Source organism: Penicillium macrosclerotiorum, assembly GCF_028827735.1.
Source record: "Penicillium macrosclerotiorum strain IBT 26536 chromosome Unknown utg000008l_segment0_segment0, whole genome shotgun sequence".
NCBI lineage: Eukaryota > Fungi > Ascomycota > Eurotiomycetes > Eurotiales > Aspergillaceae > Penicillium > Penicillium macrosclerotiorum.
The window spans coordinates 2,249,164-2,270,333 of record NW_026643087.1 but is presented as its reverse complement, the minus strand read 5'-3'; the positions used below and the strand labels follow the sequence as shown (position 1 = coordinate 2,270,333).

Sequence of the window (21,170 nt, the reverse complement as noted above, 5' to 3'; positions counted from 1 at the left end):
AGGCGCCTTCACCGCCCGGCAGTATTCCGTCCCCATTTTCTGCGAACGCAAGATACATCAACTTTGAGGGGTCAACCTCACCCTCTCGCTTCTTTAAGTTATCCTTTGCTCTGTAAACTCAGTTCAAAGTACTGTCAGAACGGCATGCTGTACTGATCTTCAATATCACCTTCTGACCTCGGAAGGAGATCCCTCTATTGTCCACCGTCCTCAGCGCGTCCCGCCTTTCTTGTACACACGCGCTTGCGTTCTGCTCTTGCCTGCCTCTAAATCCCAATCAGCCTATCCATTTCTTTTTGGAAGACCATGCGACTTTCAAAACATTGTAAAGACCTCAAGTGATATGCCTGAGATCCGATTATTTTCTTTCATTGGAGCCTACGGACTGCTCCTGATCTACATTCAAATGGCATGAAATGATACATGCGCCATATCTTGCAATGACTGGGACGACATTCAACACCATGGATGCTAGTGCATCTCATCAACCTCCAAGAGCTCTATCTCGATCGACTCCCCTCCCTCAATCTACATGCGATCCTCGATTAAATCGGCCTTCGGGGCTTTCGAACTTGCAACTTACTCGCACCGCTGATACGCCAATTTCGACCTCGATTCCTCTCATGCCTCCTGTTGACCAAACCCCTATACTTCCGTCTCAGAGCTCGCTCATTCAACCCGATCAGCGAGTCAGCGCTGCAGTAGGACGTGAAATACAGACGAAAGGCCTCGGCGATTTGGTGCCGATACTCACACGGCTCATGGATTTGACAGTCGCGAGAGCGTTGAAAGAAAATCAAAAGGCAACTCTAGCGGATATCAATGCATCTCACAGTCGAAGCCTGGAGGTCGCTAAATCTTACTCATCATTTCCAGCTTGTGTTCAGTCCTTTCAAACCTTGAAGGATGCCGGTCAGAGTTCGGTACACAAACTTGATCAAGACCTTGAACAACAAGAGACTCTTAGATCGCAACTATGCGACGAGCTCCAAGGTCTTTTTCGTCAACTACCGATGACTAGTCGGCCTGCTGTCTCGCAATCTCCAATCACGTATCCGGAAACGGAAAAGATCGCAGAGTTGGAAGCGAAGAATAAGGAGCTTGAAGCGAAACTAGAAGTGGCGCTTACTACCAAGCTTGAGAATAGTTTGACTGCCAAGTTCGAAGCTATGCTTGCTGCCAAAGTCGAAGAACTTACAAGCTCTATGACTGCAAATTCTGCAAACCTCGCCGACCTTGAATTGAGAGTCCCGATGTTGGAAAAAACAGTCAATAGCCAATCCACTAGCAATGGCGGCATGAACAAAAGGATCGGCCGTGTTGAGCAGTGGAAAGCAGCGATTGAAAAAGGTGAGATTCAACTGCCTTCCAAGCCTGGATCTTCCGAACCGACACCTCAGTCTGCCGATTATCAAGAGCTGCGAAATGAGATGGCGACTTTGAACCAGACGACGAACGACGCGCATAAAAAGTTTGGCGACATGGAAAGCATGATCACGACCATGAAGGCCCAGCTTGAAGAACTAAATCAATCAACCCCGGCTATGCAAGAACAAGTTACCTCGTTAAACAATCGTGCATTACTTTATAGTGCACGACTGAGCACTATGGAACCGAAGTTTCAGGAATTTGATGATGCTTTGACGAGGATTGCAAAAATCGAACAGAGACCGATCCCATCTGCCGGCGCAGGCCCGCCCATTCCAGAGGAACTGGCTAGATATACGGCCAGTATTCAGAGGATGGAAAGTGATCATCGTCATTTTTGGGACAGTTATAATGATTTGCGTTCAAGACTCTCGCAGTCAATGGAGTCTGCTCATCAGATTCACCGTAATGCCGATTCGTTGAAATCTCTGAAGCAGACTGTTGACACTTTTATGCGGCATTCTGATAAACGCAAAGAAGTCACGGATACTTTGGTATGCGCAATAAGGTCTCTGGAGACCCGATACAACAATATAAGTTCTGAGCAGCTTGTGAAAAAAATGGTCGCAGCCATGCATGAGATGAACCCTTCGATCGAGAGATTTACCGAGAGAATGGACACTATGAACGGCGAAATTGCGGCTCTCAGGACCGCAAATCCAGGTTCAGCCCCTAGCTTGTCGAACGAGCGCTTGGATCAATTTCGTGCTGAGATCTTGGATCGCATTGAGCCTTACGAGTCTAGCGTTCGAGACCTGGCAACCACCCTCACGAAAAGTGTTCAAGAGGTCAACGAGGTGCAAAACACCCTTGAGACTCTAGGTAATGCTGTCGCAGAATTAGGCGACTCAGTTATCAATATTGAGCAATACAAAGCAAAATGCCATTTGCTTTCCGAGAATCTTCAAACTCTGAAGACAAATTTTGAAGATATAGTTGGTCAACAACAGGCTACTACGGTTTCTATGAGCCAGATGCGTATGCTCCAAGAAACACAAACATGCTTAACATGCAGTTCATCGGAAGATTTGAACAAGCTTAAAGAGAGCCTCGATCAACTGGAAAATGATGTCCAGGATCTTAGAGCCAAAGCTTTTGCTCGAAACGATGAGGCTAGCGCAATATTCCAAACCACTTTGCAGACGTCCACTCAGACCGAAACCTCGAACCCTAGACGACATACCTCACCCCTGCAATCATTGTCTTCCAATAGAATTCCAACCGGGCCGAGGAACAGTGGCGGCATACACTTCCACCCCAATGCAGGTCATTTGCAGATTCGGGGCGCGGCTTCTAGGAGTGACGCTGAGGCAAATTGTGTTAACAATGGGCCTAATTCCCCATCAAGAGACCTATCGGCCAATACGTTAGACAGACCCATGGACAGTAGGGTGTCAAATATATCGCCCTTCTCTCCCGTGCGGTCATCAATTCTTCCCTCTACGAACGAGCCTCCTCTCTCGCGCACTCCGGGGGCTGTTCAGCCGCCAGATTTGGCCTCAACACGTTTCAGAGAAAGGAGAAAACGGTCTTTGTCCATCACTGACGAAGACGTCCCTATGTCCTCCTTGTCACCTGGGCCCTCGTCTGGATCAGATGTTTTCCAAAAGAAGAAATCAAAGAGGGCCAAGAAGAGGCAGCTGCAGCTGCAGCAGCAGCAGCAAAATCGCGCTGAGCAACCTACGATAACCCCCAGATAACGCTCCGTATCAGGGCTCGCCTCTCAAGCTTCCCAGCTACTTTTTCTCTCTGGGCATTACAACTTATCGGCAAAGGGGCGTTTGCTCCTTTCTTGCCTCGATATATCCACGATTTGTTTTGTTGACTGTTCAGTGTTCTCTATACCCCTTGATCATAGCTATGGCGTTCGGCCGATTGATGGGCAAGTCCGATATTCTTCTATTTCTCTAATGTGTTTTGACTGTACATTGCGTAGATAGATTGTCCATATTGGATCATGAAGACCCATCAAGGAATTTGATCACCGCTGTGTAAAACATGTTAGTATCTCAATCTGGGAAGATGTGAACACTTCAGTTCTTACCTTGTCGAAACGCCTCCGGATTCTCGGATATGAGCCAGTGCCCGGCCTCCACATCTGCGATCTGGGCATTGGGGAAAAACTTCTTGATTGCCGGGATGGTCTCACTCGACACGTACGGAGACTTTGTTCCTCGGACGAAAAGTGCGGGGCCATTGTATTGTGCACCGTCCGATTCACTGAAGGGAAAATCTGCCATATTGTCCAGCGACTTGCCAATCACTGAGAGAGGCACGCGGAATTTCAGAGTCTTGTCCTCTTCCGATCTAATCAGGTTGGTGAGAAGAAATTGACGGATGGGAAGTGACTGGTTCAAGTTAGCTTCCCTTTGGCTTCTTTAATTTCGAGTTGAAGCTTGGTCTACCTCTTCATAGTCCTCGAGAATTTTGTTCGCATCAGACTGTTTAGAAACTTTTGCCTCCTCCACGCGCTGCATGCCCCGGACATACTTGGGAAAGTCGCTTTTCAGCGCGGCATTAACAGGCGCGTTGTCAACAGGAATCAAACCCGATATACGCTCAGGCGAGCGAAGGGCCACGGCCATTGCCGCTTTCGCCCCCCTATTTCGAAATTAGCATTCAAAATGCAGAACATAACTCGGACCAGGACAAGAGAAGCATACATCGAATGGCCAATCAAGACACATTTGTCCAACTTCTGCTGCTCGATGAATTCTTCAACATCCTCTGCCATGACGCTATAGTTATGTTCCGGGGCATGGAATGAATCGCCATGGTTGCGCAGATCCTGAAATCCGGTCAGTCATTTCGAACGGGCAGTGTTCAACCGAACATACTAGAGTGAAGATTTGACACTTCAAATCCCGGGCCAGAGCTCTGAGAATCGATTAGAATTCCATACGACTAGATGCCGGAAATGATTCGACCTTACTTGCTGATGCTTCGGTTATTCTGTTTAGAGCCGAACAGACCATGCAGGAACAGGATTGGATCCCGAACGGCTTGTCCATTCTCCGGACCAAAGACCTGATAGGCCAGTTCAGCGCGGCATACGCGGCCCGTTGAAAATGCACGGATCCCAATGGCACTCCGTGCAGTTATGCGTGTGAAGAACATGATGTCTACGACGGAGTTGCCTGCTTTGGAGTTGAAGGTCTTATCGGAGAACGCGTTTGCCGCCATTTTGATGATCGGGCAACTGCCCCGAGATGACTAATGTGTCCGTCCGTGCTCGGGCGGCCGCTCAGAAAGGAAGTGAAGGTACAAGGTTGATTTGTATTTCGAGCAAGTGATGGGTGGTTGAAACATGAGCTAGTTGAACCATCAAGAGTGTCTGTTCATTTGTTGGTAATACGTCAGATACATTCAGCTTTCAATCTTCGCTTTTTGTCCTTTTCAAACTAGTCAGCTTGTGGTTCCAATGACATATTCAGCCGCTGACAAGCTATTCTTCTTGGAGGGATGGAGTAGATATATGGGATCAAGGGCAATGGATGCTAGTAAAGTGTGTATTTTTGTATATCTGAATATACTCGTAGAGTCGTGGCCATGGTGACTGCCTCGTGAATCGAGATGTATGTCTGCGTCCTCCTAACTTAGCCAGGTTATATATATGCATGTATCTAAGGTGTGAGCCACACCTAAACACAACGCATAACAGTATTTGACAAGAGGCCTACATTTTGACTCTCAGTTGGTCTGTCTTGCACCTCTTTCTAAAGTCAAATCATATAAAACATATAGTACGGACTCTGGGAGAACCCGGGTTGCCAAGACGTGGCGGACCGGGGAAATGTGATGGGGTTAAGCGGTCTGTACCATTTGAGCAAAAGGAGGAGCGATCGCCAAGAGTGCAAGGCTTCGATTACAAATGGGGCGCTCGGCTGCCTAAAAACACCCGCGTCCAGATCCTTGTAAGACGAGAAACTGGGGTGCTTGTTTTGTCCCCAGAACTAATCTTCGTGGGATGAACACCAGCGGAGAGAGCTCATTAGAAGACCTCCACTTTTGCTTCACCCATATTACTACTGTGTTTCTTTTTGTACTCTATAGAGCCATCACGGGTATCAGTTTATCATGAGTGACCAGCCGCAATCATACGCGATCTCCGTCCCTGACGAGGAGATCCACGGCCTAAAGCAGCGCCTGTCTCTGGCTCGATTTCCCACCCAACTTGAATCCTCTGACCAGGAGGATCCTTGGGATGTTGGGGTACCCACTAAGGAAGTCCAGAGGCTCGCAACCTATTGGAAAGACGAATTTGATTGGCGAAAAGTAGAGGCTCAGTTGAATCAACTGCCACAATTCCATACAGAAATCGAAGTGGACGGTTTCGGCGTTTTGGACATCCACTGTCAGTTGCATTTACCTTGTTTAGTGGCAGTGGCTTGGTGCAAGAAGTATGATTAACAAGTGCGCGGTAGATGTTCATCAAGTTAGCCCAGTGAAGGATGCTGTCCCATTACTATTTAGTCATGGATGTAAGAATCCACATCCCTCAGAAACACAGCTTTTGCCTTAACTTTTCGATAGGGCCTGGGTCTTTTATCGAGGTCACAAAGCTCCTGCCGAGACTCCAGGGGGAAGATGGTCAGCCGGCATTCCATGTCGTGGCCCCGTCACTGCCAAATTTCGGTTTCTCTTCTGGGGTCACCCGTCGTGGATTTGGGTTGGGCCAATACGCGGAGACTTTGCACAAGCTAATGATCAAGCTTGGCTATGACCAGTATGGTAAGTGGCTCAGGTGCAAGGGAGTTGTCTTTCATAGATCTAAGCTGAAACCTCGCGTAGTCACTCAAGGAGGCGACTGGGGATTCTGGGTGACTCGAAGCATTGGGCTTTTATACCCTGAGCACTGTAAAGCTTCACACGTGAACATGATTGTTGCCAAACAACCTCAGTGGAAGTCGAACCCATTGCTAGCCCTTCAACACGCAGTCAAGCCGTATAATAGCCGGGAAAAGGAAGGCCGTAAACGTTCAGAATGGTTTGACAACGAAGGGTATGGGTACAATGAGCTTCAAAGTACCAAACCGCAAACAATTAGCGCGGCAATTACAGACAGCCCAGTTGGCCTACTGGCATGGATATATGAGAAGCTTCACGACTGGACAGACTCGTATCCTTGGACTGATGATGAGATTTTGACATGGGTTTCGATATATTGGTTCTCCAAAGCTGGGCCAGAGGCAAGTGTCCGCATCTACTATGAGGCAAGGAATGCTAAGCCGGCGGGTGGCATTTCTTATGCTAGACTTCTATCTTATATTCCAAAGGTTAAGCTTGGACTTGTTCATTTGCCTCGGGAAATTTCTGTTGTTCCCGGGACCTGGGCTGCCACGCTAGGCCCACTTATCAGTGAGAGTACAAATAATAGCGGGGGCCATTTCGCGGCCTGGGAAGTACCTGAAGTTATTATTCGAGATCTGCAGGGTATATTTGGAAAGGGTGGGCCATGTTTTGGGGTGGTGTCTGGTCGGAATGGCTATTAAGTTGACTGTTTGGTTTCGCGAAACAAGAACTCAACGAGACTTCTTAGACTTAGTATGCTTTGGTACGACCAGCAAATTTGGATAAAATCTGTAAAATGACATCTGTTGAATCTCATGGAAGGCTGTGCAAGCTCAATTACAAGGAGAAAATCACTAGAAACAGAGTTTTTCAGACCAACGCAAAGCATCCTGGCTGAACAGAGGCCACTTCCATGCGATCTGATGGATGTCCATTCATTTTTAGAACATGTCGCCCGCAGAACTTTATTGCTTATGAAGTATTTACCTATTTACCCAAGGTTTTTCGGTGATACGATATTCAATAGATGATAGATATGGGCAGAATCCAAGCTTCATGTGTTTTGATCATATAATCATGATCGCTGGTGGCAGTGGCGCTAGCTTCACTTTTGGACTTGCAGTCAATGTGCTCAAAATCTGTGCAGCTACCAATGTTATCAAGAGTGATTTAATTAGACAGTGAAGTAAATGGGTAGACCATATTTCTACCTATCTCATGTGACAACCCAAAAGCTGAAGGAAGTGCAGAACACATTGAGTTGGTTTGAGGAGGGACTTAGCAGTTCAAATCAAATCGCCGAGTAAATATATTCACTCATATCTCTCAGTCTGATGATGTATTGCCTGAATCTCAAGTTACGATTCGGTCCCAGCTACCAGGGATATTGAGAAAGGAGAGGGAGTGCCAGCCCCCAGAAACCAATTCACATCCTAATCCACAGAAGTTGCGACCGGATATCGCAAATCTGATCACTCGCTGCATATCTCATTGCAGCATAGGATCACTGATTGGGATTGGTGCATGTGGATGGATCAATTAAAATGAAATGCAGTTTCCGTAAGCAATGACGATCACGGCCCATGCATCATATTACATACCGAGGAATGTCCCAAGTCCGTGATCCAAAATTCCGGCTTCGTTAACTATAATAAATTGGTGAATATTAACCGAATAAAATACAGCTTTGACGTGATTGCTGTTGAACTGTGACTTGGTTGTACTTCCCACGTTGAAGTAATCGCAAGTCGAGGCGAGAAAACTGGATGTGAATTCAAAAAGTTGATCTCCATCTCCATCAATACTACTCAACTTTAACAATATAGCCATATTACAAATCCTCCGAGGAAATAACACTAAACAATTAATCTGCAACAAGGCGTACAGCTGGTAGCGTTATCGCGATTAAAAATTTGGAAGCACGGCATGCGACAATGGTGCAGAAGCCCCATAAGATTGGACTGACCAGGGGCACGGCTTTTCTCTCTGCAGTCTATATTTGGGTCAGGGGAAGCTGATTCGGAAGATCCGAAACCGATTCAAACCGAGGATATCATCGTTTGGAAACCCGTTTGGCACTGGCAGGCCGAGACTGAACAGGCCGAATTCGAATTCAAACAGGAATTTCCCAGTCTGTATACCGATGTGGGGGCGACACAGGCAGCATCATCGTCAATAGCGTCCTGCTAAGAACTAGCTTCTGAAAATGTAGAAGCGAGCTCTGGATAGAAAGTGAGGCAACAAGAGCTGCTTACAATGAAATGGGGAGAGAAATTAGACCAGGAGAGGAAAGATCAACAGAAAGTAGAGAAACAGAACATGTCTCTTGGTAATAATGAGGGTGTGTCGCCCTTTAAGTGGGGCCTGCTGAGCGCACGAAGGTAAAAGCCGAGTACATAGCCTGAGGAAAGTTCTTGGGGGTCACAACCCGAAGGTCCTCATATCAGTGGCATAAATGGTCTTAGTACAATTAGTGCTACTTTCTACCCATTGAATTATGATCGCAGATTTGTTGCTGCGATTATATGATAAAAGATGAAGTTTAGGATAAAAATCTCCGAGTGCAATATTTCCTCGGTGTTCATCGATGTGAATCTTTCGTATATCCACACACACTAAGTAAATTTTCGCAGCCGTACCTCCAATCAACTATGAATTCCCCTTTCCGTGGATGACACGTTGGCTAACATTGGCGCCCAAAGGCGCATAGAAAGTACCGCTAATAGAGATGTATGAGTATCATCTTAGTCAATAGAGTAGATTGAGCCATACATCTAAGATTTAAGATTAGTTTTCGAGAACATATAAAGAATATCTTCAAGAAAAGAAAAAGAAAAAAAATGTTTGTTGGTGTGAAACGTAGTGAGATAGATCGGCAGTCAAAAAATAACGCAATATAGGCAATCAACTGCATGGCACAGAAAGCCGGAAGGACGGATGAGACCCTCAATTCAACGGCTTCTATGCGGATGCTCACGAGTTATGCAGGCAGTTTGGAAAAGCCGGGCCCTAACAAAACATGTGGCTGGCAAAAGAGCTGTCATATTTGGATCAGACTTGTCGTCTACGGCTGAACGATCCGAGCCCCGATTCCCGTTCATTCATTCGTCAACCAACAGCTGCCCCCTGCTCGCTTGCTCCTTGATTGGCCCCGAGCGCCCCGAGCGCAGTCCTTGAACTGGGTTCCCGGCATTCATTTTCTTTGAACTCAACCTCGAGCATAATACTACTACGATGTATCGATCCTTTCAGAGGACCGTGAGGACCAAAAAATTATATCTCGTATTGAGATGGCACTAGGCATTTTTCTCCCTTGCTGCATTCATTGAATCGATTTGGCAAATTGGCCACGATCGGCGAATTAAGTTTGGCTCCTTACATTGCTCTAGGGCAGCACCCCAGAGATGGAAGAATCATTGTTTGTTATGGACTTCTCTTTATCTAGGCCATATTTAAATAAAATCAACATTAATATATTCTATACACTCTAGATGCAATTGCTTTTTAGCGAGGCTATGATACAGCAAACCTGCTTCTGCATTGTGGCGAGATATGATATATCCAACCCACCACGTTAACGAGGGATCAATTCGAAACGTCGAATTCGATCGCGTAGACATAAAGGAGGGAACCACCCGGTGCTCAAACTACATAACTAATCGAAAAATTACACACTCAATAGCGGAAAGTTAGTTTTATGTGGCTTTGATTGACGTTGAACTCTTCCTTGGCAAGTTTTTGTCTCACTTCTGCGTCCTCCTTGTGTGTATATGATTGGTAGGCTCATACTTTCTCCGCAGCAAACTCACCAAGTTTGCTCGATATGACAGATCTATAGTCAGGCGTTCCCACATCCCTCGCTAAGGCTGACTTTATTTATATTAAGCTTGAATGATTCCAAATCTTTTGGTGGATTCCAATTTCCAAATCTTTACGCCTCCAGCCCACTGCGTATTTTGAGCTAGCCTTTGCTTGCCTGGCGCCCATCATGTCAACTTTACACGATGCTGCCAGTCACACGTGGGTGGAAGGTGACTTTGAACATCCCAATAAGGGATTACGTCGCTCAATCATCATTGCCCTTGTTTTCGCTTTCGGACTCTCTACTATTGCGGTAGCATTACGCCTTTGGGCAAGGAAATTGACTGGTAGCAAGTTATTCTTGGATGATTATCTCATTCTGGTGGCTTTGGTATGAGAAATTCTTTCAAATCGCAGTTTCGAAGCAGTTTTTGACCGTGCCGCCCGATAGCTTTTCAAATATGGATGTTCAATTGGCGTCACAATCCGTGAGTTCACATTAACAATTTACAAGGAGCTGAGTCATGGACTGACATTCAAGAATAGTTCTCTGGAATGGATTGGGATCACACATAACAATGATTCCAAAGAAAAACTTGGAAGTTTATTTCAAAGTAAGGACCTTCGGCCCTTGAAAACGAAGCCCCTATTGACTCTGGGTAGATTGGATGGTCCAACTCCATCGTTTACACCGGCTGCATCTGTTTCATTAAACTTTCTATCCTCGCGCTCTACAGGCGACTGTTCTCGACGAAACAAATGCTCTTTGGTATCTATTTTATGGGAGTGGTAGTCATACTTTGGACTGTGAGCATCTGGGTGGCCGGGGCATTGAACTGTATTCCAGTGAATAGATTCTGGGATCCATCTGTTGAAGGAGCCTGTATCGATATGGGACGATTCTATTACGGCATGCAGATTCCCAATATTGTTTCCGACCTAATAATTTTGGTGATGCCTCTGAAAGTTGTCTGGTCATTGCCAATTGCGAAGAGCCAGAAAATACTTTTGTCTGGTGTTTTCATTGTTGGTGGATTGTAAGAATCTCTGGGTTAACAATGACAGTTTGAATAGTTGCTGACATCTTCCAGAACATTGATATTTGACATTGTACGATTGGTTGCCATGATTCATCTGACTCGAGTCGGGCCTGATATTACTTGTATGTATATTTCTTTACTCAATCCCTATCTCGTCAGTCCAAGAATCGCTACTTATCATTCCAAATTAGACAATCAAGTGCCAGTGGTTGTCTGGACATGCATCGAAGCAGCAGTCGGCATTGTCGCCGCATGCTTGCCTAATCTTCGACCTCTATTCAAAATTGAAGGTCGTGGCTTCTGGTCTCAACTTAGATCTTTCAGCCATGGATCGTCCAGGAAAGCTCTTAACACCAGCACTGCCAGTACATCTGGCAATATGAGTATCCAGAAGGGTCCTATTGACTCTTGTGTGGCGGAAGAGGGTATCGAAATCCACCGGTATAGCGCCATAATTGGAGATTCTAAGGAGTAAAATACTTCAGGACTCCATGGCGGGGAAAGTGATTGATCTTGAAAATAAAAACAACCAATATACTGGAGCCATCTCGAGGAATGAGATGGAAACTATGAGTGATCTGGAGGGCACTTCGGTACAGATATTTTTTTATATACCTTTCCTGATATTCCTTATAATTATACATACCCAAAGATTTTCGTTAGTGAATTACTTTTACCAGCACATGAAAATTTCTTTCCTAATAAGATGTTCAAGCTATCTATTTTGGTAGAGCGATCGGGTAAGATGATCACTCCTCATAGTATGATGTTTTGCACTCCTGTTTCGCGTCTAGCATCAGTACTCCGGGTACTGAAAATCACATAATGAATGCGTATGTATATAGTATATCAATCACAATATAGTAATCTTGGTGAAATATTCAGTACATCAAATTGCCCACTCTCTCGGTGTTCCTGTCGCCCAGTATAAACGCGTTGTAGAAAACAGGCTTTTATTCATATGCCAGCGTATTCAGTCTATAAATGAACTTTCCCTTGATATAGTTTTTCTTCTTCCTTCTCCTCGTCTATCTACTAAATCTATGGTTCACGTAAGTCGCCGTAGTCCTAGCAGACATCTAGAGTCAAAAACGTTATAAAATTCGGCGGTACTAGACAAAAGTATATTACAGGAGATAGATCAAAGGGGTAACAGTTTCAATTTGGATTATTTCTGTACGGTTAGGGCAAGATCAACATTTAGTCGAATCGCAAGAATGGTAGAAACCCCAAATGAAGCCTTGCGGGCATGCTTTGCGGACTATTGTTTATCCGAAGATCACTTGAAGACCTGAGTAACATCGATAAAGAGGTAAAGCTGAATTGTTCGCAGAGCAACAGAAGGGAATAATACATCGGACCCAGAGAGGGATCAGTGTTTACATCATGGTCTCTAAGTCACATTCAAGGCTGTCGGTTTTACCGGCGGCTTTAGCCATCGGAAATTGCCCCATGTTGGTCGAAGCCGATGTGCGCCCGGACATTAACACGAGGCTGCGACTTATCTCCGTTCCGGGTGGTATGTACCTCTGAACCTGCCACCCGTACAGTGTCTACTTAAGAGACGAAGTATCGTAAATCAAATAGAGCAGATATCATATTTTGAATCAGTAGCCAAGTTCAAGGAAAATCCTCTTTCAACTTCATCTATAATTCGCGAAGAATATAATCGTCATACACCATGTCGAACTCGAACTATATCACCAAAGTGGCTCTTGTCGGAGTATGTACTCTTTAAACTTCGAGAAGCTCTGAAAAAAAATGACTGACATTTGTGTACACCAGGCTACTGGGAACAGTGGCAGTTTCATGGCAGAGGCCTTGTTGAAAACTGGGAAGCACACCGTGACAGTGCTTACCCGAGCGAGTAGCAAGAGCAAGCTCCCAGAGGGTGCGATCCCTAAAATCATCGATTACGAAAAGCTTGACACGCTGGTGGAGGCTCTGAAAGGACAAGAAGCACTGGTTATCACTATGAAAAGCCAAGTTAAAGAGGCTGAATCTAAGCTCATTACTGCTGCGGCTGAGGCGGGCGTTAAGTGGATCATGCCCAATGAGTGGTGCCCTGATAGTACGAATGAGGGCCTACGGAATGATGTGTTCATTTACCCACCTCGAGGTAAGAAGTGATGATTTTATGTGTTTGTTATAAGCAGCGAAGATATGCTCATTAGAATCTTCAAACCATGCAGAGGCATCACGAAAACTTGTCCGTGATCTTGGCATAAGCAACTACATTTGCCTGTCGACTGGTTTCTGGTATGAGTGGAGCCTTGCTATTGCCCCAGCATTTGGCATTGACTTACTCCATCACGCTGCTACTCTGTTTGATGAGGGTGAAACCAAAATTACAGTTTCAACCTGGCCTCAGGTATGCATCCTCTTCGCTTCGGCGGTCCGGATATATGACTAAATCACTCACGTTAGGTTGGCCGAGCGGTCGCCGGAATTTTGAGCCTTCCGATCAAACCTGAAGGTTCAAACCCAGAAGCATGTCTTGAAAATCTTGCGAACAGGGTGGTCTATATCAAATCATTCACTGTTAGCCAGAAAGAGATGTTGGAGTCAGCCTTCCGGGTGACTAACACGAAGGAATCTGACTGGACTATTTCCAAAGAATCCTCACACCAGCGCTACTCAAATGGTATGAAGGAGATGAAAGAAGGTCACCTCGAGGGATTTATCAAGATGTTATATACTCGGGTCTTTTATCCCGATGGGACCGGAGATATTGAGAATAAGGGGACCATAAACGACTTGCTTGAGTTGCCGGAAGAGGACATGGACGAAGCGACCAAGGCTGCAATCCAGCGGGCAAAGAGCACCACATCGCAGTAAATTGGAAAGCCTCTCGCTTCCAAACGATGAAATTTATTGTCCATCAGCGGTAGAATTAGGCCGTATGAGAATACACTCTTTTGAAGCGCCCATCAAATAAGTGGTAGTACAACTGCGCAGTAGCACAAACACTGCTGTAGATGCCTAAAGATAAAAGTGTGGTATATGATAATTCAGGATAAATATATACATTTTCCGTTGAACATCTCGCTTCAATTCGTGGTATCATTTAGTTCTCCAACAGCGGTGGGACCTTCTCGCAGAGGTACTCGACAATGGCATCCGGGCCACGCTCGACCTGCAGACCAGTCGGGATAGCGTGCAGTTTGATGTTAGGGTTGACAGACTTGGCGATCTCATGGATCTGCTGCGCCTCTTCGGCAGTCCACATAGAGGCGCTGAACTACAAGGATGGTTAGTTCGGGAGATGTCCGAAGGGTCCGATCTCGGATATCCCGAGAGTCGCAACGGCCAGTTGGAGTGCGGGCAACGGGCAAGTCCACTCACCAGAACCTCAGGCATGTGCTGCTTGACCTTCTCCTCGACCTCACTGATTTCTGTGGATATATTAGCATTGTCTCGCCCTTGCGACCTCAATGGCATGTTATAATTCCGGTGTGACTTACTCTCGCAGTTGTCGACGTGGATGATGGTGTACTGATCCTTCAAGCTCTCGGCAACGCGACCGATGAGGCGCTTGGCGCGCTCAGGCGCGGTGTTGACAGTAACGAGGTGGAAGGGACCCTTGGGAGCAGACATGTTGACGATGGACGAATGCGCCGAGAAAGAGAGAGCGACATCGCGGGGTTTTATTCTGTATCCGCCGATTGCGTTGCCACCTGCTCCCCACATTTGTCCACATTGTGGGTGGTCGCCCCTCCGGCTTATCCAGCGCCGGGGTAGAAATACTCCGCGCATCGCCGCGATAAGACCGCGTTTCTCTGCCCCAGAACATCCCACTCCCCATATTCTCCATTCACTATGTCAAAGATCGCCTCTACCTTCTCGCGTAGGTCGCATCCATTCCTATCGAGGCTTTCATTGCCTCATTGCTCGCTGCGGAAACTAATTCTCCTCGCAGGCCTTGTGCGCTTCGTTCCCAAGTCGAACCCCTCCAAGGTTCTGATTGGCGAGCCCGTTGATGCCCAGTTGGATGTCGGATTGGCTTTGTATCAGGGCAAGGATGTTTCAGTTCGCCCATTCTCCGGCTCCTCGATGCTCAACCCGGGCCAGGTCACCGACTCAACCGAGACCATTGGCCGCATCCTGTCTCCGCTGGCGCAAAGCGAGGTTGGATCCATTCGCTGCGTTGGCTTGAACGTGAGCAGTGCCCCCTCCCTTTAAGCTCATAACACACCGTGCTAATACAATGACTCTAGTATGTTTCTCACGCCAAGGAGATGTCTCTCCCGATCCCGGACGTGCCAACTTTGTTCATCAAGCCCGCAACCGCTCTGGCCGATCCCTTCCCGGCCCCAACTATTCTGCCGAAGATTACCCAGATCGACAGCACTGGTGACTATGAATCCGAGATGGTCATTGTCATCGGTCGTGATGCCAAGGATGTTCCTGAGTCTGAGGCCATGGACTACGTGCTGGGCTATACTGCCGCCAACGACGTGTCCAGCCGTACTTCGCAGATGAACCAAAGCCAATGGTGCTTTTCCAAGGGCTTTGATGGCTCTTGCCCCATTGGTAAGAAGAATGCTACCCCCACAATGACAGACAGCGTCTGACTCGAGCAATATAGGTCCTGTCCTAGTCTCCGCTGCTCTGGTGCCAGATGCCAGCAAGTTCCAGATCCGCGGTCTCAAGAGCGGCCGTGTGATGCAGGACTGCCCCCTCACGTATGTAATCCCCATTCTCAGATTCATAAGTTTTTGTGTTTAAAGAAGTGCGGCTAATGATGCATGCTTTTTTTGGGAAAAGTGACTTGATCTTCAGCGTTCCGCAGCTCATCAGCTTCCTTTCCCAGGGCACCACCTTGCCTGCCGGTACTATCATCCTGACCGGTACCCCGCCCGGCGTCGGTGCAGCCAAGAACCCCAAGGAGTTCATCAAGGCCGGTGACGAATTCGCCGTGGAGCTCCTTCCTCACGTTGGCACACTGATCAACAAGATCGAGCACCAGTAATGAAATCAACGAAACCAATGAAGAGAACAAATTGATACAGTACCGGGGTCGCAATTGTATATAGTCATGTGATTGGAATAGGCATCTGAGATTACTCCACAACCATCCTTTTAAAGGTCTTGGCTCGTTGCTTAAAATACTATATCCTCGTCAAATCTCCTCTGGGGGTGTACAGCACCCACAGTACCTCCGTAAAGAGTGTCCGTATAGATTGCTCAATATGTCACACAAAGTACGTGTACATTGCCACGTGCTACACGCCGGATCAATCTTGTTTCGAAGGTCTCCCAAGCTATACCGAATTGCCTATGTGTACCCTGTGCAACCAGCAGAACCAAGTTCCTACATTCTCGAGGGACACGAATTGATGATTCATCCATCGTGAAAAAAATATCTTGGCATTTCGCGCCAATCAGAGCATCAGAGGGGATATGATTTATTCCCTAGCGGAACAGATTTCTCCCGCTCACTCAAACCCGTCTGCGCCGGTCTTGGCTGCAGTCGAGCTTGCGCTAGAAATCTCTGCCCCAAAACAGTACTATGCAACGGTCCGATATTTTGTATTATTGTTGCTTAGAGTCTCATATTCAAACTAAAGCGATTGCCCATTGATCATAGGGTATGAAGCGGAAAAAAAAGGTCTCACCTACGTAGATGTTGTTTGTTTGTTACCCTCTCAAAAATGAAATAACTGCAGCGTGTAACATACCCCGATCTCTGAAGCCGACTAAGGAGCATCTCCCCATATACGAGGACAAAGCGCAAATGCTGCATCCCAGAGCGAACTAAAGTCGAGCCTATATAGCGGCACAACCCGACTCTCAAAGCCGGTCCTCGCAAGTCAGATGGTCTCGTGGGCCCTCGTATGACTGTTCCGGGACATAGTCAGGGGAACCCGATGGTGTTGGTGCCGTTACGGCACATTTTCGGGATCCGCGACCGAACGGTCCCGATCGGCCTGGTAGCTTTAAGAGCGCTCTGCGGCTTTTCGTTTACGCCGATGCTGGTTTAGAAAGAATTGTTATATCCAATTTTTCTCTTTTGCTTCTTTCTTTCTCTCCCCTCTGCTTCTGTTCTTTCTCTTCTTCCACTCTTTGCTCCTTCATTTCAATGTTGCGTTTTCTTGGGGCTTGTGTCTATGCACACAGCGCCTTGCTGTTTGGCTCTCTATGCCTGACTTCTCTTGGCGCCCGCCCAGGGTAGTCCGTCAACTAACTATGGATGGAATGTTTTCTTTCAGAAGATTGTTGTAGATTACTTGTGCCCTCGACGTGATTGTTATTCGAACTCATACATTTCTGCTCATGCATCGACATATATACAAATGCAGGTCCCCAGCAGCGAGATACCGTGTTCCGAGCCGAGTCCGATCTAAACCCTCCCGATGCCGACTCTATATGCGATATCTGTCATCCCAACAGACCATCTATATCATTCCTCGCCAGGACGCAAACCAAAACGATATATATATGAAAAAAAAAACGAAACCTCGTTGAAAGGTCGCCATCAAACTTCATACCGAAGTCGAATTACGAGCATCAAGAGCTGCGACAGTTTTACTCCTCATCCTTACGGCGCCAGACCTGTCCACGCCAGTGCAGAGCGATGGTCGGAATGACACTGACCGCGACGACCAGCGCCGAGCCAATTCCGGCGGAAGGTGCGATACCGACAGTCTCGAACATTGGAGAAAACCTAAGAAGAGTGGTTAGCGACCTCATACAGAACGGACCAACCTATACTAGGCCAGTGGACGGGGGAAGAAAAGACATACCAGAATGGACCAAGGAAACCCCAAATCTGGCGCACAAAGGTGATGAACACACCAATGCTGGCGGCCTCTTGGGGGAAGCAGTCTACGGCGTAGGTGATCATGACGGTTGTGACGAGCTGGTTACCGACGGCGCCAATAGCCGTGCCGATGATGGGAGACACGTTCCAGTGGCCGGACTTGGACTCCTGAGTGCAGACCAGGAACACGATCATACCGATGATGGTCAAGCCGAAGCCGAAGTAGCTCAGCCACAGGCGGAACTCGGGCTCAGGCTTGCGATTCAGCCGGCGGGCGCGACGGTTCATCCAGAAGTCAGACAAGGCGCCGCCCATCTGCTCACCGATCAGCGAGCCGATGATAACACCGAGGAACTGCAGGCCCAGCTGCTCGGCGTTAAGACCAAACTTCTCCTGCAGTAGTTGCGGTACCTCGACGGTAGCCAGGATGCTACCGAACAGGAAGACCATGGCATACGCACACGCAGGGATGAGGATCGAGGGGTGGCGGGCCATGGTGAAGGGACGGATAAACTCGTACCAGGTCAGCGGGGTCGGATCAATCCGGCGGATGGACAGGTACTCGGTCTTCCAGTTGGGGTCCGGACGATCGACGCCGCCGCCTAGGTATCGGGTTTCCGGGCCAAAGAAGAGATACAAGATGAACTGACCACCATTGATCTACGCGATGGGTCTCCAGTCAGCGGGATCCAATATCCAATGATGCTTCAAGCAAACACTCCAAGACCACAGTCGAAGGAAAAAGAAAAACAAAAAGAAACTAACTTACCATGGCCAGGATCCAGTAGATCCAGTGATATCCAACACGGTAGGTGACGAAGCCGAAGATGAACGGACCGATCGGGACGCCCAGAGTGATCATCAGGGTCCAGACACCCATGTAGCGGGCACGATCCTTCTTGAAGGTCGTTTCCATCACGACGGCACTGCCGATGGCTGAGGCGGGTGAGATGAAGAAAGCCACCAGGGCCCGGCAAGCGGCGACCGACGCATACGTGGTACTTTTCGCACAGCCAATATTACACACCAGACTGCAGATGAGTGACAGCAGGAAGATAGGCCGACGCCCGAAGCGGTTGGACAGGGGCTTCCAGAATAGGGGGGCACCACCTAGGATGGCGATTTGGAGCGAAGTCAAGTAACTGGCCTCCTGCAGGCTGATACCCAGGTCTTCTGCGATGGTGGAATAGGCCGGGATGATGGCGGCCGCGGTAAAAGTGCCCATGCAGGCATGGAACGCTACCAAGATCAGGTTGATCATTTTCTAATCCATGAAGCATCAGCATTTTTATTCACATTCACAATTGGACACGTTCAATGGAAGCCCTTGTCTCAATTCATGTGGTTTTTCTTTTCCTCTTTCATCGGTGTTTCTCAAATGATCATCCCAGAAATTTCTGGAGTAGAGACGTCGAGACTATCAAAAAGGGGGTTTCTCATAGGAACAACACACTCACCTTCCACTCAGGCCAGTTGTAAGGGTCGGCCGGACCCATACTGGGGATGGGATCCAATTCCAATGTACCATGTCGCTGAAGGAGGTAGTCTCGATGGGCCTTGGGGAGACGGGCGGCCACAGACTCCTCGTAGGAGGCCGCGTGGCCGGCTCCTGCGCTTTCCACGAGGTTGATGTCGGCCTTGGAGTTGGGAGACTCCTCGACCGGCTGCTCTACGGGTCGCGAGGAGGATGCTTGCAACTCGAGAGATGTCATTGTGACAGAGAGAATTTGTTGTCAGGAGGGTTTCTGGACAAGCACTGGGATGGTGCCTTGGCAGTCCCTTGTGGCACCGAGATTGATGAAACGATGGGTGTGTCGGGTTGCTCGGGAGTTGATTCCGCTGGGTTGGGATGATATCAAAAGATCACAGATCACAGATGAAGGATGAAAGACTACGGAGTGAGGAGGAAGAGGGATTGCAGGGGAAGGAATGCCAGGTAAGGAAGTCGAGTGAGGTGGCCCTGTACGTTCGGGGTTCAAGAGTCGATCGACTCTTGGAGGCGAAAAATCCACATCCAGGGCTTGGCGTGCCGACAACCGACCTCGGTGAGTGCGCATAAGGCCGGGATTGCGTCCCCGCGCACCAGGACCCTCTCAATTCTCTCCAGGGCCGGGATTTTCGGCCTGGAGAGAATGCGGAGAGTCTCCACGGGCCGGGCTCGGCTCGGCGAGTCACAGTGCAGATGAGTCACCCGGGCCCCATCGGGGGTGGCCCATCCAGTGCCTCCTGGCACTTGAGCACGGCTACCCGACGGCCGCTGTCACTGCATGTCCGGCACGACGCTCCCCAGACAAGTACCGATGCAATCCACTCCCGACTCGGGCTTGAGCGAGAGGAACCAGTCATCACGAAGAATAGCTCTCGACAGGCACCACCAAAGCGCTTGGAAACACCTTCTGGCGACTTGGCATTGCGCCCATTGCGCCCCCAGCTCCCCATATCCGATCTCCAGACCCCGTGCGGAACTGGAGCGCACGAGTTGAGTGTGTTATTTGTCTTTCCCTGCGGTACGATTGGACCTTGCCGGGGCGGTTCCGCAGTGTAAACAGCCGACCAGCTCGCCTAAGCAGGTCATCTGATGGTGAATGTTCTGCATGTCCGCGATTGACTCTCGGCATGGTGACCCTGGGAGGAAACAGTGTGCCTCGGATGCGGCACCGGAAGCCGATTCGCGTAGACAACAGCCGAGTTCGTGGCGTATCTTTCATAATATTTAAATAGCTTATAATAATCTGGAATTCTTTTTAGGAGTTGCATTCCCACTAAGTCCACGATGGCCGTCAGCGAGACCTGCATGGACTGCGGACACCCCATAGCCCACGACCGGAAGCAACTCGTAGATGCTGCTTTGGCTTCTGTAAGGGAGAGACACCAGAAACCACAGTCCGGTCCATGTGGCCCTTGCGGCCACTCATCCGACACGACTAAACCCACGCACCGTCCTCTGCCTGCGATCTTGTTTGACGTGTTTGGAGCTTCGAGCCGGGGAAATGGGGAAATGGAGCGAATCGTCCTAAATTTTCAACCGTCGGGTGATTCGTAAGCCCCACGCAGTTGAGATTCACCTTTCGGTCCAGATTTCGGCCATAGAGTGCGGAGTACCTCGCTCCTCACTACCATTGACTGTCAAGTATGCGCGAGTTCAGGCTACCTCCGAGCGTGCCGGCCGTCGGACTTACGGTCCAAGCCCACAAATAGTTAGAGTTAACAATCATCATCATAAGCACTACGTACTGTACAAAGTTAATCTCCAATGCCGTTGAACAAGCAGCCATGCCCCACAATCGCCTCCCCACAATGTGGTTCATCTTTCGCCGTCCCCCTTCCATCTTCCCACCTTCCCACAT

At 48.2% G+C, this 21,170-nt stretch overlaps 9 protein-coding genes across 9 annotated transcripts; 6 read left to right on the top strand and 3 right to left on the bottom strand.

Moving 5' to 3' along the window:
* Positions 1-464: 464 nt before the first annotated feature.
* On the top strand, positions 465-3,128 carry N7462_008999 (uncharacterized protein; the record flags this gene model as incomplete). The annotated part of the gene is made up of 1 exon (XM_057080713.1): positions 465-3,128. The coding sequence occupies one exon, from the start codon at positions 465-467 to the stop codon at positions 3,126-3,128; it is 2,664 nt and encodes an 887-aa protein (XP_056931041.1).
* A 255-nt stretch (positions 3,129-3,383) lies between these two features.
* On the bottom strand, positions 3,384-4,611 carry N7462_008998 (uncharacterized protein; the record flags this gene model as incomplete). Its single annotated transcript, XM_057080712.1, has 6 exons — positions 3,384-3,415; positions 3,473-3,776; positions 3,834-4,029; positions 4,092-4,216; positions 4,266-4,305; positions 4,361-4,611. The coding sequence occupies 6 exons, from the start codon at positions 4,609-4,611 to the stop codon at positions 3,384-3,386; spliced, it is 948 nt and encodes a 315-aa protein (XP_056931040.1).
* An 894-nt stretch (positions 4,612-5,505) lies between these two features.
* Positions 5,506-6,920, top strand: N7462_008997 (epoxide hydrolase family protein; the record flags this gene model as incomplete). The annotated part of the gene is made up of 4 exons (XM_057080711.1): positions 5,506-5,782; positions 5,853-5,909; positions 5,962-6,159; positions 6,220-6,920. 4 exons carry the CDS (start codon positions 5,506-5,508, stop codon positions 6,918-6,920), a joined length of 1,233 nt encoding a protein of 410 aa, XP_056931039.1.
* A 3,287-nt stretch (positions 6,921-10,207) lies between these two features.
* On the top strand, positions 10,208-11,535 carry N7462_008996 (putative integral membrane protein Pth11-like; the record flags this gene model as incomplete). Its single annotated transcript, XM_057080710.1, has 6 exons — positions 10,208-10,411; positions 10,472-10,508; positions 10,567-10,634; positions 10,684-11,057; positions 11,112-11,182; positions 11,252-11,535. The coding sequence occupies 6 exons, from the start codon at positions 10,208-10,210 to the stop codon at positions 11,533-11,535; spliced, it is 1,038 nt and encodes a 345-aa protein (XP_056931038.1).
* Positions 11,536-12,741: 1,206 nt separating this feature from the next.
* On the top strand, positions 12,742-13,898 carry N7462_008995 (aromatic alcohol reductase; the record flags this gene model as incomplete). The annotated part of the gene is made up of 4 exons (XM_057080709.1): positions 12,742-12,783; positions 12,846-13,179; positions 13,253-13,431; positions 13,488-13,898. The coding sequence occupies 4 exons, from the start codon at positions 12,742-12,744 to the stop codon at positions 13,896-13,898; spliced, it is 966 nt and encodes a 321-aa protein (XP_056931037.1).
* A 229-nt stretch (positions 13,899-14,127) lies between these two features.
* N7462_008994 (uncharacterized protein) lies at positions 14,128-14,657 on the bottom strand (the record flags this gene model as incomplete). The annotated part of the gene is made up of 2 exons (XM_057080708.1): positions 14,128-14,301; positions 14,406-14,657. The coding sequence occupies 2 exons, from the start codon at positions 14,655-14,657 to the stop codon at positions 14,128-14,130; spliced, it is 426 nt and encodes a 141-aa protein (XP_056931036.1).
* A 222-nt stretch (positions 14,658-14,879) lies between these two features.
* Positions 14,880-16,032, top strand: N7462_008993 (fumarylacetoacetate hydrolase family protein; the record flags this gene model as incomplete). Its single annotated transcript, XM_057080707.1, has 5 exons — positions 14,880-14,907; positions 14,980-15,218; positions 15,278-15,593; positions 15,649-15,745; positions 15,828-16,032. The coding sequence occupies 5 exons, from the start codon at positions 14,880-14,882 to the stop codon at positions 16,030-16,032; spliced, it is 885 nt and encodes a 294-aa protein (XP_056931035.1).
* Positions 16,033-17,588: 1,556 nt separating this feature from the next.
* On the bottom strand, positions 17,589-19,535 carry N7462_008992 (uncharacterized protein; the record flags this gene model as incomplete). The annotated part of the gene is made up of 4 exons (XM_057080706.1): positions 17,589-17,727; positions 17,807-18,483; positions 18,593-19,087; positions 19,281-19,535. The coding sequence occupies 4 exons, from the start codon at positions 19,533-19,535 to the stop codon at positions 17,589-17,591; spliced, it is 1,566 nt and encodes a 521-aa protein (XP_056931034.1).
* Positions 19,536-19,699: 164 nt separating this feature from the next.
* On the top strand, positions 19,700-20,368 carry N7462_008991 (uncharacterized protein; the record flags this gene model as incomplete). Its single annotated transcript, XM_057080705.1, has 2 exons — positions 19,700-19,759; positions 19,931-20,368. The coding sequence occupies 2 exons, from the start codon at positions 19,700-19,702 to the stop codon at positions 20,366-20,368; spliced, it is 498 nt and encodes a 165-aa protein (XP_056931033.1).
* Between the last annotated feature and the right edge of the window lie 802 nt (positions 20,369-21,170).